This window comes from Grammomys surdaster, unplaced genomic scaffold, assembly GCF_004785775.1.
Source record: "Grammomys surdaster isolate TR1022 unplaced genomic scaffold, NIH_TR_1.0 225, whole genome shotgun sequence".
NCBI classification, from domain to species: domain Eukaryota; kingdom Metazoa; phylum Chordata; class Mammalia; order Rodentia; family Muridae; genus Grammomys; species Grammomys surdaster.
This window is the reverse complement of record NW_021604670.1, coordinates 8,520,635-8,534,633: the sequence shown is the minus strand read 5'-3', so window position 1 is coordinate 8,534,633 and position 13,999 is coordinate 8,520,635. Positions and strand designations below refer to the sequence as shown.

The 13,999-nt window shown below is 42.1% G+C and overlaps 1 protein-coding gene across 2 annotated transcripts in view; it reads left to right on the top strand.

Moving 5' to 3' along the window:
• The window catches only part of Adamtsl1 (ADAMTS like 1), a 359,587-nt gene that overhangs the window by 310,535 nt on the left and 35,053 nt on the right, over nt 1-13,999 (top strand). For both annotated transcript variants that reach the window (XM_028773326.1, XM_028773328.1), the window contains 2 exons: nt 5,571-5,750; nt 8,667-8,801. In XM_028773326.1, coding sequence (XP_028629159.1) covers nt 5,571-5,750; nt 8,667-8,801 — 315 coding nt within the window. The remainder of the gene's footprint in view (nt 1-5,570; nt 5,751-8,666; nt 8,802-13,999) is intronic.

The window sequence follows — 13,999 nt, the reverse complement described above, 5'->3', positions numbered from 1 at the left end:
TCTCTCTCTCTCTCTCTCTCTCTCTCTCTCTCTCTCTCTCTCTCTCTCTCTCTCTCTTTCATCTGGGAAAGATCTCAGAGCCATAACAAAGGAGCCACTTAATGCTTCTCACATACCTCAGAACATGGCCACTTATAACTCACAGAGATCCTGGGTCCTGTCCTCCGGCAGTACTCGTGAAAAAGAATACAAAGGCTTTGGGAATGACCACCAGTGTTTGCCAAAGTTCCCAAGGAGAAATCCAAAAAGAAAGCTGCAAGCCTTTTGTCAAGGCCACCATGGTTCCTTAGACTAGTCACCAAAGCCGATATTTAAATCACTGTATCCATTGTCTTTTCTTGTACCAAGCCAAGCACCCCCCCACACACACACACACTAAGAAACTTCAAGAACATATCATGTAAAAGTACACCTTTAGACACCCCACTTCAAGGTGCTGACAAGCTGCCATGGTACAAGCAGCGCTCCAAGTATAACAAATGGTCCAGTTAGCAAGAATATCCTGTCTAGGATATTAAAGAAGAAAGGGATATTATAGCATCACGCTTCCTGGCAGCTCAGCGGAGATTAAAGGCACTAATCCTTGTAATCGGGTCCCGTTACCAGCCATTCTGACTAGACCCATTTATTGGTCCTTCCAGGGGAGAACACTGTGTTGCTGTTAAGAAATGCCACAGGGGGATAAAGCAGACACAGGTTAGTTTGCATCCCCTTCGTAGACACAAATAATACCCAGGAGTTCGGCATGGAGCCTGGACAAGTGGCTGGTGGACAGCAGTAAAGTTCTAGACTGTACTTCACTGCAGAGTGTGTTTTCTGCCATTTCTCAGACAACACTCTATGTAGAGTGTGCTGGCAGGTTATTACAACAGATGAAGGGGAGAACATTTCCAAAACATGACGGAACTTTCCAACAACAGATAGCTAACTCAGCTAGCTCTTGTAGCTTCTAGAGGCCCCCTTCCTTGAAACAGCTTTGGTGCTGCAATGACCACAAAAAAGGATTAGATATGATCATATTTAACAATCTAATGGCTTAGAAATCATAGCAAGGGGTTGGAAATTTAGCTCAGTGGTAGAGCACTTGCCTAGCAAACCTGGGTTTGGTCCTCAGCTCTGGAGGGGGGAAAAGGCAACTAAAAATCAAGCAAGGTACAACAGATGTCCTCTAAAGAGACAGTCTAGCATAACAACAGGTTGTGAAGTGTGTTTGTTGAGAAAGGAGTTCCTGACATTGAAGGTGTCTCCATGTAGATCTCCACTCTGAGACTGCTAGATTAGTGACTGGCCCAGCAACAAGCTGCAGGGTCCAGCGACTATAGGCACTTTTTTTTTCTTTTGAGTGTGTCTGTTTATGAGGTGAGTGTATTTGTGCATGCATGTATACATGTGTGGGTTTATATTAGGATGGGTGGATTCCTTAATCAATCCTTTGCCATTATACATGGAGGTAGTCTCTCCCTAAGCCTGGAGCCAAATAATTTGACAAGAGCAGCAGCCAGATTGCTCTGAAGATCCTCTGTCTCTACTTCCTAAGCTCTGGAATTACACACAGGCTGCCACACACACACCCTGTCATTTACTTGAGTATTAGGGATGCCAACTCTAGTTCTTAAGCTACACAAGCATCTTACCCACTGAGCTATCTCTCTAGATTTCTTAGTCTGAGACCCATTTTTCTCTTTTATATTATGGAGTTGAGGTTAGTACATGGCCTGTTGAGATCATTGTGGAAAATAAGTGTTTACATCTCTGTAATGTTTGGCTTATAGTAAATGCTTAGTTAGTATTAGTTTTAATGATGTCAGTGGCCTATTTCTGCACAGCTCGTTACACTCCTGGTGTCAAGGTATTCTGAACATCGGGATTAGGCTAGAATGTCTGGTACCTTTCCAAGTATGTGTTGGCACATCGAGGGGCTAATGAGAGTCTCTAAAACATAGCATCCATCCCTTGAGAGAGAAAGGAGACTGGCTCTCTGGTACCTTGCTCACTTTCTTCATTCCATATTCTTATTCACAATGTCAAAGGCAGTCATGGAAGGGCTGGTTGTCACTCCAGATATCTCTATAGTGTCCTTTTCTGCTCTGAGGTCCACAGTTCCAAATCCCTGAACTGTGGCAACAGCAATAACCCATTGTCAAGCTCACAATGCAGGTCTTTTCAAGGATGATCCTGAGGAATGTTTGCTACTAAACAGACCAGAGAAGGATTTCCATATAATCCTCTTCTCCTTGAGAGTATTGAGAAGTACTGTAAAGAGTAGTATAAACCCCTTTCCATTGCTATCCTGAACATTTCCATTTCTCCCATGAAGCCTAATCTGATCTCACCAGAGAAATATCCCTTCCAGGGTATAACTAATCTTGCCCTCACTGAGAATCAGCCTGACTTTATGGGTCACAAGGCAAGGAATAATACAGGAAACAGGAAAATTTCAATCAGTTCCTGGAGAAGTAAGAAATAGCTCTGTGAGCACTCTGACCCCGGCTTCTTTCCCTTTCCCTCTATCCCCTCCTCCCCCTGCCATACATCTGGTCTCTCCTCTGCATCTCTTAGCTGATGACATCATACCACAGAAGTGTCTGTATACACATACAGGGCTGTAACTGTTGCCTTTAGGAACATAAGCTCCAGGTCTCAACAAGGTAGTCATGGGGGTGCGCACTCCTCTGTTTACATAAGCAGTGTTCTTTCTGCATCACACAAAATTCCCTTGCCCCTCTTATTTTTCTCAAAAACAGCATTTTGCTCCCACTGGGGACTAAAGGGAAGATGCCCCAACTAAATACTATATGGAAATAATTCAATTCAGGAGGAAAGAACCCTCATAGTCATAATTTATAAGAACCCGTTTTCCCCTATGCTTCTGAGAGAGAAATAACTACATTTTTTTTTCTTCAACTCCTTTTCAGGGGCTTTTCAATAACAAAAAATTGATGTAAAAATTTGAGTTCAGGGTTCAAAGGCCTAGCTGGCATGGGCAGACATCATGATGCGCTTGCTCTCCCTAGTGGTGCTACAATGGAAACTCTTCTGCCTCTCACCTGCATCTTTTCTCAAGGTGTGCCTGGAGATACTGGCAGCCTCTCTCTGTGGAGTAAGGCCTTTTATCATCAAGATGATACAAGGTGGTTGTAAGCTCCCTGATGTGGGCTCTGGGAACTGTATGTCTCTTCCTGGGGTGACAAGGCTTCAATATCCAAGTTGGAATTTCCTCCTATTAACTCAACTCTTCCTGAGCAATTAAGCCAAATAGTAGGTGCACAGGTTACTCCTTGGGGAGATCAGCTCCCCTAGTTGTAAGTTGTCTGTTTGGGACAATTTTACATTGTCTGAGGACAAAATATAGCTCCTGCTCTGGGAAATCATTAGACTAAAAGTCTAGGTCTTTGGCTTTTCTTGGCGTTGGCCCCAGTTTCCAGTATTTGACATTCTAAACATTACTTGCATGCTTGCTGCAGAGTCCTGTGGGCAAACCAGGCTGGGTGGTATAAGAGATGAAGCTTCTGCTGCCTAGAAGCCTGGGAGTCAACACACCAAACCTTCAGTCCTCTAGCTCCCTCAGAGCCTGTCTTCTTGTGGAGCCTCTTCAGAAGGCCACCTAGGAGCTCTTGCCACAGACTGTAAACTCCTTACCTGTCAACTTCAAGGAAACTTCTGGGGAGCCCAGGTTGTTCCTAGATTATAGAATCTGGCTACCAAGAATGAGCACCCATCACATGACTATACATAATCTCCCTGATGCTCACAGACAAAATATAAGAATAAATGGTGGAAGGACAGAGGCCTACCCTTTGGTCTATTTTCTCTCCTGCTTCTGATGTCACCACTTTGTGTTCTCTTGTTTTGAGAAGACAGCCTTTGTCTGGGTCACCCTTCTGACACTGTAACAGCACACTCAAGACACCAACTCATAAAAAGTTCCTACTGACTCATGGTGTTGAAGGCATCAGTCAATTATCAGCTGGCTTGTTCCTTTGACTCAGTAGTTACATAATAGATCACCAGATAGGTATGTAGAAGAGGAAAACCATACACCACAGGGCCAGGAAGCACAAAAGTAAAAGGAGGCCTGGGATCCTATTACCTGTCGTCAAAGGTATTCTTCCCACAGACCATCTACAAGGCCCCATTTCTTAGAAGCTCTACCAACCAGAAGATTGTGCCTAGGACTTGTGAGGACAAAATCCAAATGAAAGAGGCTGGAAAGATGGCTCAATGTTTAAGCTTGTATGCTGCTTTCACGGAGGATATGAGTTAGGTTCCCAGAGCCCATATCAGGGAGCTCACAACCACCTGTCACCCAAATTCCAACAGATTTGATGCCTCTGGCCTCCCTCTGTAGGCACCTGCATTAACATGCTTATCCCCACACACAGATGAACATGCATGTGTATAATCTTTTTTTATCAAAATCATAGCAGCTTTAAAAATAGAAGCCTGTTTCTTAGCAGTTTTTATGTGTCTGAGTCAAAGATGTATCTTGATGTTTTATGTCTTTGAGCTTTAGTTTTAGCATAACATCTATATTTTTTTAAAGTGTATGTATCAAAAAGATGCCAAGTGAACACTCCACAGCCCCATTTCCAGGTGAAGAACTGGCATTGGCGAAGACCCAGCCTCTGTTTCCCTCTCTGTGTCACAGATGCCCTGTGTTCATTCCATGCCCCAAAGGAACGACTCCTCCTCCTGCCTGTTAACAACATAAACTAATGCTGCTTGGTTTTCTGTTCTGTTTTTTAAATTAAAATATAGTTTCATAACTTCCCTTTCCCTGTCCTCCCTCCAGTCCTTCCTATGTGCCTCTCCCACCTTCCACTACCCTGCTACTCTCTCTCAAATTAAAGGTCTCCATAAATAGAGCCTGCTCCATCCATACAACATTGCTTATATGCGTAAGACTCCTGGGCTGCCCAGTTAATATTGAATAGCAGTTTGGGTAATCTTCCCTGGAGAAGACTGTTTCTCCTGCTTCAGCATTCCCTAGTTACCTGTAGTTCTTTCTCTAGAGTTGAAGCCCCATCAAGTTCTGTTTTCCACGTTAGCATGTGTGTTGGTGTGGTACTTGCGCTGGTCTTGTTAAGCAACCATGTTGGTGAAACTTTACAAATGCATTATGCCACCAGTTTTTATATATCACTTACAGACATGAAATCAGGTGGGATATATTCCTATATCTTGGCTTTTTTTTTAACTTAGCACTATGTTTGTCTCACTTAGTTGTAGGATTTTCATTTTTATGAAGTATATATTTAGTTTTTCTACTTCATGATGTTTTCTCCAAAGAACTTGAACATTCTTGTAAATTGGCAAGTGTCCTTTACCAGCTGCCACCGTTTCCTCCCCCATTTAACTGGCCTCCCCTTTCCAACCTCATCTCTAGAAGCCTTAAAAAGCAAAAGCTCTAGAGACAGTGAGAAGTCCAAGGTGATATTTGGTTTGGCTGAAGTACGTTAGAAGACGCCCAGACAGATGCTTCCTGCAGAGTGGGCTGGCCTGGCCAGAGCCTCTAAATGTCCTGGGTTCACCTGAAGGTTTGTTTGATATGCATATTTTTGTCTTCCTAGGTGTACCTGAAGCTGAAGTCACTTGGTTCAGAAATAAAAGCAAATTGAGTTCCTCCCAGCATCTGCATGAGGGCTCCTTGCTGCTCACCAATGTGTCCTTCTCTGACCAAGGCCTGTATTCCTGCAGGGCAGCCAATCTTCACGGAGAACAGACAGAGAGTACACAACTCCTGATTCTAGGTAAAAAGCTTCTTAAAAATCACACCCTCAGTCTTTAATCCCGGCACTTGGGAGGCAGAGGCAGGTGGATTTCTGAGTTCGAAGCCAGTCTGGTCTACAGAGTGAGTTCCAAGACAGCCAGGGCTATACAGAGAAACCCTGTCTCGAAAAAAAAAAAAAAATCACACCTTCAGTTGGACCATGGGTGGTGACTAACCACACTCTACCTCCCTTTTCCCTTACTGAATTAAGACTGTAAAATAGAGGCAGTGTCCTTTTATCCATTCATCCTGCAATCAGCCTTTCCAACAGAAATAGCGTGTGGAGTCAGCCAAAGCTGAGTGTAAGAACTGGCTCTACCTCCTGTTACTTAACCTTTGTCGCATTGGACAAGTTATTCACCTTCTTAAATCTTAGACGCTGTTCTCTATGGGAAACTTGACAATTGGGGATTTCCCATACTGCTAGGGAAAGGGTGTCAACTGGAGCTGGCAGAAGAAAGTAATGTTTAATTCCCATGCTAGGCTTTTCTTTGAAGAGCAAATGAGAAACATGAATTAAAAAATGTCATATATGTTAAACTTTTCTCATCTATTTCCAGGTAGGTTTTTAATCTGCATAAAATCTTTGCATGTATGTCCCAAGCATAAAAACTCATTATAAAGTCTGTCACAGGTCCTTGTGTAAAATAATTATTTACAAGTAAGAACAGTCCCTGGCCACTGGCCACCGTGATGTTTCCCCGGGACAGAGTTTGGCCATCTTGGAAGCTACAGCCTGCTTTGCTCAGCTTCTGTTTCTTTTCTACTGAATCTGGGAGTGAGTGAGTGACATTGAACAGAAGCTTCTAGATGGGCTCTTACCCTTTAAAACTAGAGCAATAATTAGAGCCCATATCCTGATTCTCTCACAGAAAGACTGAGCTTTCTTTCTAATGGGGGGGGGTAAAATGTGAGAAATAATAATTACATCCACACACGTATACATCAACATATCCTGTGGACTTACACTTGGATTTTCACACCCACTGCTAATGACGTATCCTCACCCCCACTCACTCAGATTCCAGGGGCCCAGCTGCAGTTTCATCTCACTGGTGGCTGCATAAACCTCCAGACTTCATAAGAAGCCCAGAAAATTGGCTCAGAGAAAAGAAGGATGTCATTTGTTTTCCACTGGGTTCCATCAGCTGAGCTGTTATTCTGGGGTCATGCTGATTGATCGTGCTCACTGGTAGGATTTTTCTTCCCAGTAAAGATGACTCTTCTTGTCATCTCTGATAACAAAGATGGGCACTTAGGAGCACTACTGTGGCATCAGCAATGAAATATTTTCTCCAAGCCAATTCTTTGTGCATTCCAAATAGAGTACAACCATGAATACAGTGGGCGAGCATGATTCCTTCCCCATTATAATCAAACCTCCCAGAAGAAAACAATGTCTGTTCAGATGCTTTGATGGGCTTTTCTTTATTAGGAGTCTTAGTGTAATTAACAAATGTCAATATGAAAGTATTTCTTTTTTTTATCAGTGATAATATGGCTTAATTTTTAAAGGAGAAATTCAGTTTATCAAAATGAAATTCCATGTCAAGTCCTGTGACTTAACATCTAGCCTGAAAGCTCAGCATAGCAGGATGTGGCATTGGTTCTTCTTCATTTCATTCATGTCACCAATGGACAGATGTCTGGACTGTTACCTCAGCCCAAGTTAATTGGACACTCATAAGGTTTTAGGGGGAAATGGAGGGAAATCTACCCCTGAAGATTTTGCATTTCCATGGGAGAGATAAAATAGGCACACACATACACACAAGGAATTGCTACAGAAGCTGTAGAGACATAAGCAGAGGCTGACATTGGGCCCAAGGAAAATAGATTATTTCTCAGACAAGACTAGCCTTCCCTTTTGGTTTTTAATAAATAAATAAGGGAGGGGGAGAGGAATAAAGACACTTTGACAGTGGCTATTTACTCAAAAAGATGTTTATAATGAAGCAGCTAAGGCCCAGTAGACTATGTACTCACCTAAGTATGACAACTCAGCCAAAGTTCAAAATGTGGATTTCTAAGCACACATTTTCCCCATAAAGAGGGTTGAGTGCTCTCTGTGTCTTACGTAGATACATGATTCACAAGTCACCCTGTGTTTTCTCTGTGACAGTCTTTGGCAAAGCCATAAAGATAAAAATGTTCTTGCTGAAGTAGATACTATCAACACTTACTTATGTACATGGCTAACACATGCTAACAAAATGCCAAGCACTTGGTAGGGGCCTGTCCAAAGCCACCACTGAAGACTTCAGCCCTGACTCCTTGGAAGATTTTGTGTAACACCCCATAGTAACTTTTTCCTGCCCTTTTTATATGCTTGGCCTGCTTGGCCAAAAGAATTAGACTACAAGGCAAATCAACCTCACAACTAGATTGTCTCTCACTGAAAAGGGTGCTTGCACAAATCCTTTTAAATAAATTCTTGGATAGAATTCTATCTGTGGGGACAGTTACAAATTGCCTCATTCCTAAGGATATTAAGACTTAAGTAAAAAAAAGAATTGGTTAAAACTATTTATCTCACAACTTGGCATATAGTAAATGCTAAAATTGTCTTTTTAAAAAAATACCATCTTTGTAACATGTTCCAATTTATCTACATTGTTAGAAAGACCCAGTGGTGGTGTGCTGTAAAGCAGTATAAAGTGAGAACTCCTGAGATTCCCAGGCCTGGTTCTTATTACAGACCTTGTTATTTCAGGCATCAAATATTAAGTTTGAAACTTACCTTCATAGGTATACCTTCTCTATAGGAAAAATGAGGTTGCAAGTCCATTGCAGGCAATGCCTGTCATACACACACAGGGATGTATGCCTATCCTCTCTTGGCCTGAACATACCATATAAGTTCTAACCTCCTGATTCACCATCTGTCTTCTCCCAGATCCCCCCCAAGTCCCCACACAGTTGGAAGACATCAGGGCCTTGCTCTTAGCCACTGGACCGAACCTTCCTTCGGTGCTTATGTCCCCTCTGGGAACACAGCTGGTCCTGGATCCTGGGAATTCCGCTCTCCTTGGTGAGTCCAATCCTCTAAAACATTGGGCAAAACTCCAGGGCTGGACAGGATTTATGGATGGGTGACTGCCTGCAGGTGGGAGGGAGGCAGCAGTGGGGGGTGGCCAACAGGAAATCACTAAATTGCCTACAGAATCCAGACTCACCAGTGGAAACTTGGCTGACTTTCCACACGAGGTGAGTGAGGCTCTCAGTCTGGACTCTATATAGTTTGTCTGGATTCCAATATGGCCCCTCTTGGGCTGATGCCATGGCCCAGAGCCTCTCCTTTAGGGGCACTCACTGAACTCTGAGAAACAGGTAGCAGTGAACAACCCTTTCTGTGTCTCCTCCACACCATGAGCCCTCTAACCTCTTACTCTGAAACAGCTAGAATCAGCTTTTAAGGGCAAAGCTATAGTGTTTGAAGTCTAGAGGCCAGAAATTCTGTCTCTGTCTAGGCCATCTCTCCCTCTACAGAGTCTATAGCCAACCCAGATAGAGTTCTCAGGGCAAAACCTCCCTGCCATCAAACACTGGGGACCAAGCTATTGCCTACACAACTGGTAGCAACATCCAGGGTAGCAGTCTTTTGCTTGAATCTGAGCTCTTCACTCTGGAATCATGGGAAAGACAGAGCTGTGCATATAAGAGAACAGGGAAATGTATGGGAAATCTGTATGCATTCCCTTTGATTGTGCTGTGGGCCTAGGACTTACACTGGTTAGAGAGAAAAACCAAACCTTTTAATAACTTTTTTAAGACCATGAAAATGGAGAAATTCTCCAGTGGGATTACAGCTAGAACACAAAATTTCCTTCCATTTCAATTTCCATTATTATCTGAAATTAGTTGGGGGGTGCTTAAATCTTACCAGGAGATGGGAACACTTCTGTCTTCTCTCTTCTGGTCTTGGTAAAGGTAAGCCATCAGGCGAATCAACAAGTGGCCCTCCTCCGTTTGCCACCACACGAGGAGCTTGGCACTACGTTTTTCCATATCCTACTGATCAGGAGCCACACAAGCTTCAAATTCCAGTTCCTTGGCTTACCAATGATAATCCTACTCCAAATTAAGTATGGACATTGTAAACACCTTTGTTTTAGATGCCCCATTATCCTGTTAGAGTCCAGTAACTAACAAAGCTCATAACAGTTGCTAATCTTCAAGCTGAATGACTCTTTTGGGTCACTCAGGTACCATTTCACAAGCAGGAAAGGTCCATAGGCTCATAACCTTCTGTGATGGTTGTAGTTTCTTTCTGCCTTATTCTGAAATAATATTTTTGTCTCATTTTAGCCATGGGCAATAAGGATTTATTGTGCTTGCTGCTGCATTCCATTGCTGGTTTATGATGCTTTGTTACCTTAGACTGGTATTTAAATCTAACAGTTAAGACACCTTAATATTCCAGACTGCTCCATTTGAAGGAGACAGTGAGCCAGTGTTCATAAAGTCCCTGGGTGTAACAGTCAGGACAAAAATCAGCCCTACCCCAGCACTGTAGACCTAAGGGAGCTCTGTGTGCAACTGTGGAGATAAATTAGGGTTAGGAAATTGTGTCAAATATCGGGACTCTGAAAACTGGCTTTCCACAGACAAGAGCCTCCATGATGCTATGGAAATGTGTGCAAAAAACTGTGAGTAGCTTTCAAATCGGCAGTCTGTAGGAGAAATGGACAGTCAGGATTAGAACAAGAAAAGAAAATGATGCCATGGGTCCTAAGGTGAACTGCGCAAAATATTTGTCAGGGATCTTTCTGGAAATAACTATGCAATACTTTTGCTTTGAGCCTGATGATGGGCAGCTAGACTGAAATCAAGATTAGCAAGGCTCAGCCAGAGTTCACCTTAACAACTCTGATGCTCTCTGTCCACCTTGAGCTTCTCCTGCTATTGACTCATCCAAATTAGTTCACCCATTTGCTCCCCGTTGGACAGATTCTAGTCCTCTGGCTGGTCCCTCCATTACAAGAAATCGGCCAGGAAGGCAGTTTCACACTGAGTTTTACACTAAGAAATTTAAACAGTAAAGAGCATCAAATCAAGGAGCCTATTGAATTCTGGACATTAGAAAAAGCAGGCGCACTATGATAGGATGCTAAGATGAATACTTAGGGATTTTTAACTTTTGTATTATATGTGTGTGGTTGTTTGTGTATGTGCATGAGTGCAGTCAGATCTCTTGGAGCTGGAAGTATAGGAAGTTGTTATTCACCAGACATGGATGCTTAGAATTAAACTCAGATCTTTTGCAAGAGAAGTAACCATGCTTAACCACTGAGCCATCCGCCCAGCATTTAGCTTTTCTTTACAAAAAGATGATGTAGTAAAGTAAATACTCAAGACAAATCCATGTAGCACTATCAATGATCAATCTTATTCTAAGAGTAACATATTCTAGACCGAGGTGGAAATATGTATCTTCTGTCACTCAGGACAGGTACTACCTTGGAACTCATTAATATTCACACCTGATCCACTTGATTTCATAGATGAAAGCCATTTTCCAGCCCTGATGGAGCCAGCAAGTGGTTAGGCTCAAGTATTTCTTGGTGTTTGGGGCTAAGTGCCTGTAATCTAATTATGCACTGTGGTACCACGTGGTTTTGAGGCACAGGAGCAGTGGTTCCTGGGCTGTGGTTCTGCTATTTCATTAAAGGAAGGGGAGAAGGGAGAATTGGAGTCTTAAAAGCCATGTCTCAGAGCTAGCTCTTATTCACTGAGACTTGAGTGTTGAGATTCCAGGGGGTGAGTGAAGCTATTTCCAGAAATGGCTGAATTAGTTATATGGCATATTGACATTGATTCCCCTTCAAGCCACAGCTGCACCTGATGGAATAGCACTTCAGTGGGCTCCTTAGGCCTCACTTTCCATGAGAGTAACATAGAAAATTAGGACTAAGTCTCTCGATGCTCTTCACTCTTGACTATGTGGGTTTCATTAGGAAATGCCCACATTTCTGCTGTACCGAGGGTCCAGCCTACCTGATCCATCGTCCTGACCAACACAAGCACCACCTCTTTGGAACTTGGTGATAGTTGTGCTTTCTCCAGGAGGCTCAAGAGTATACCAGCTTCTCTAGAAGGAATAATGAGTCCTGTGGTACTACCAGCTTTGGTCCAGGGCATCTAAACCTTCTTGTAACTTTGAGTGAAATGTTTTTAGAAGGACCACCAGGGTCAATGGTACTCATTTATAGAGTAGAATCATGGATTTTTCTTAAATAACTTTAATTGGAGTTGTAATTATCATAGCAATATATCTCCATTTATAACATGTAGAAATCGAATTTAAAAAAAAAAGAGAAGGAAAGGACAAAATATCTAATGATTCAACCATGAAATAATGAGTGCAAGTACCTTAAACATCAGTCTAAATCCTTTATTGTTTTTTTTTTACCTAAAGTTAACTATGTTCTGCACACTGGCTTTAAGGATTTTATCACTTAGTGATAACCAACAAACATCTTTCTATGTCTCTAAAACTTTTCTATAATTTCACTTTTCATGGCTGACTTGGCACAAGATACTGTGTCTTACTCAATCAGTCCTCTGGTGGATTTTGTGTTCTTTTTAGTCTTTTCACTATTTTTAAAAATAAGCATGATGACTTTTTTCTGTATCTTCATGTGACCCCTGTTTACTTGGGGTAAATTCCTAATGGCAGATTTATTGTGTCAAAGCTTCATACTGTTTGGGGTTTTACTATGTATGATCTAATTTTCCCCCAGAAAAAGTATATCCCTCTTATATACCCATGACAACTGAGAGAGGCCCCGTGTCCCAAAAGTGTTATCTACATGGGTTGTAATCAAGAGTTTTCACATTCACCACTGTAATTGTAATGCACAATGCTGTAAGACACAAGAAACATTATTTTTAAGTATATTCTTATTTTTATTCCTTTTGCAATTTAATAAATTTTTCAGTCTCCTAATTTCATTTAGAAATTGCTCATTCATGTTATCTCTTCATGACAACTAGTTATCCTTTTTATTGATTTATAAGACACATATTTATACATGCTTAACCATTTGGTAGTTGACATGAAACAAATCACACATAATCTAATATGGAAATTGCCCCTACAGTCAACAGACTGAACACACTGCATTTCCAAGGTTGCCTTCCACACCTTTGGTTTTGTTTGTTGCGTGCCTTCCTGGCTTGATCTTCTCTTTTCCTTCCACCCCTTCACAGTCACTCCTCGAAACCTTGCTCTCTCCCACCCCTCCCACTTCAGCTAACCACTGATCGATCTGCTCTCTATCAAAGTAGGCAATCTCACTGTGCACAGTGTTACATATAGATGTTACATATAGAGAACACCACCATTGGGGATTTGTCTTCTTGTATGAATCTTTTTTATTTTGGGCGTCTCTCTCTCTCTCTCTCTCTCTCTCTCTCTCTCTCTCTCTCTCTCTTACACACACACACACACACACACACACACACACTTCCCTCTCCCGATCCTGCTCACCCCTTCTTGTCAGCTAGGACTTCTTCATTATAACATCATTTAGCCTCATCTGTGTTACCACATCTGTCGTTAGAGCACGTCTCCTCTCGCTGCACTTCATGTATGGATATATTACAGTCTGCTTAGTCACTCACCAACTGAGAAACAGAATGGTCACTTCAGCTTCTAGTTATTAAAAATGCAGCTGGCATAAAAATTCATGCGTTTAGTCTTTGAATGGACATATGCTTTCGTTTCTCCTCGCTAAACACCTAGGGGAGACATGGCTGTATTACATGGCAGGTGTGTGGGTAGGACTTTAACAAATGGTCACACTGCTTTTCACAGTGGTCCATTTCTTCATATCCACATCAGCACTCTGTGACATTCTAGATTCTCTGAGTCTCCAGCAAAGCTTGCTCTCCTTGCTGTCTTAGTTTTAGGAAGTCTACTGGGTGTGTAGTGATCTTGGTGTGGTTCACATTTGCATTTTTCTGATAACCAGTAGTGTTCAGCAGCTTTCCCTATTTACCATCCTAATTCCTTAGGCAAAATGCCAGTTCGATTGTTTTATCAATCTTTTAAAGTAGGGTGTTTCTTCACTTAGAATTGAATCTTCAACAATCTTTATATAATTTAAAAGCTTACTGTTAGACACATGATTTTCAGATATTTTGTACTGTGGCCATCATTTCAGTCTCTTAATGATGTCTCTGAAGAGAAGAAAACTGAGACCTTGGTATGGTTCTACTTCATAT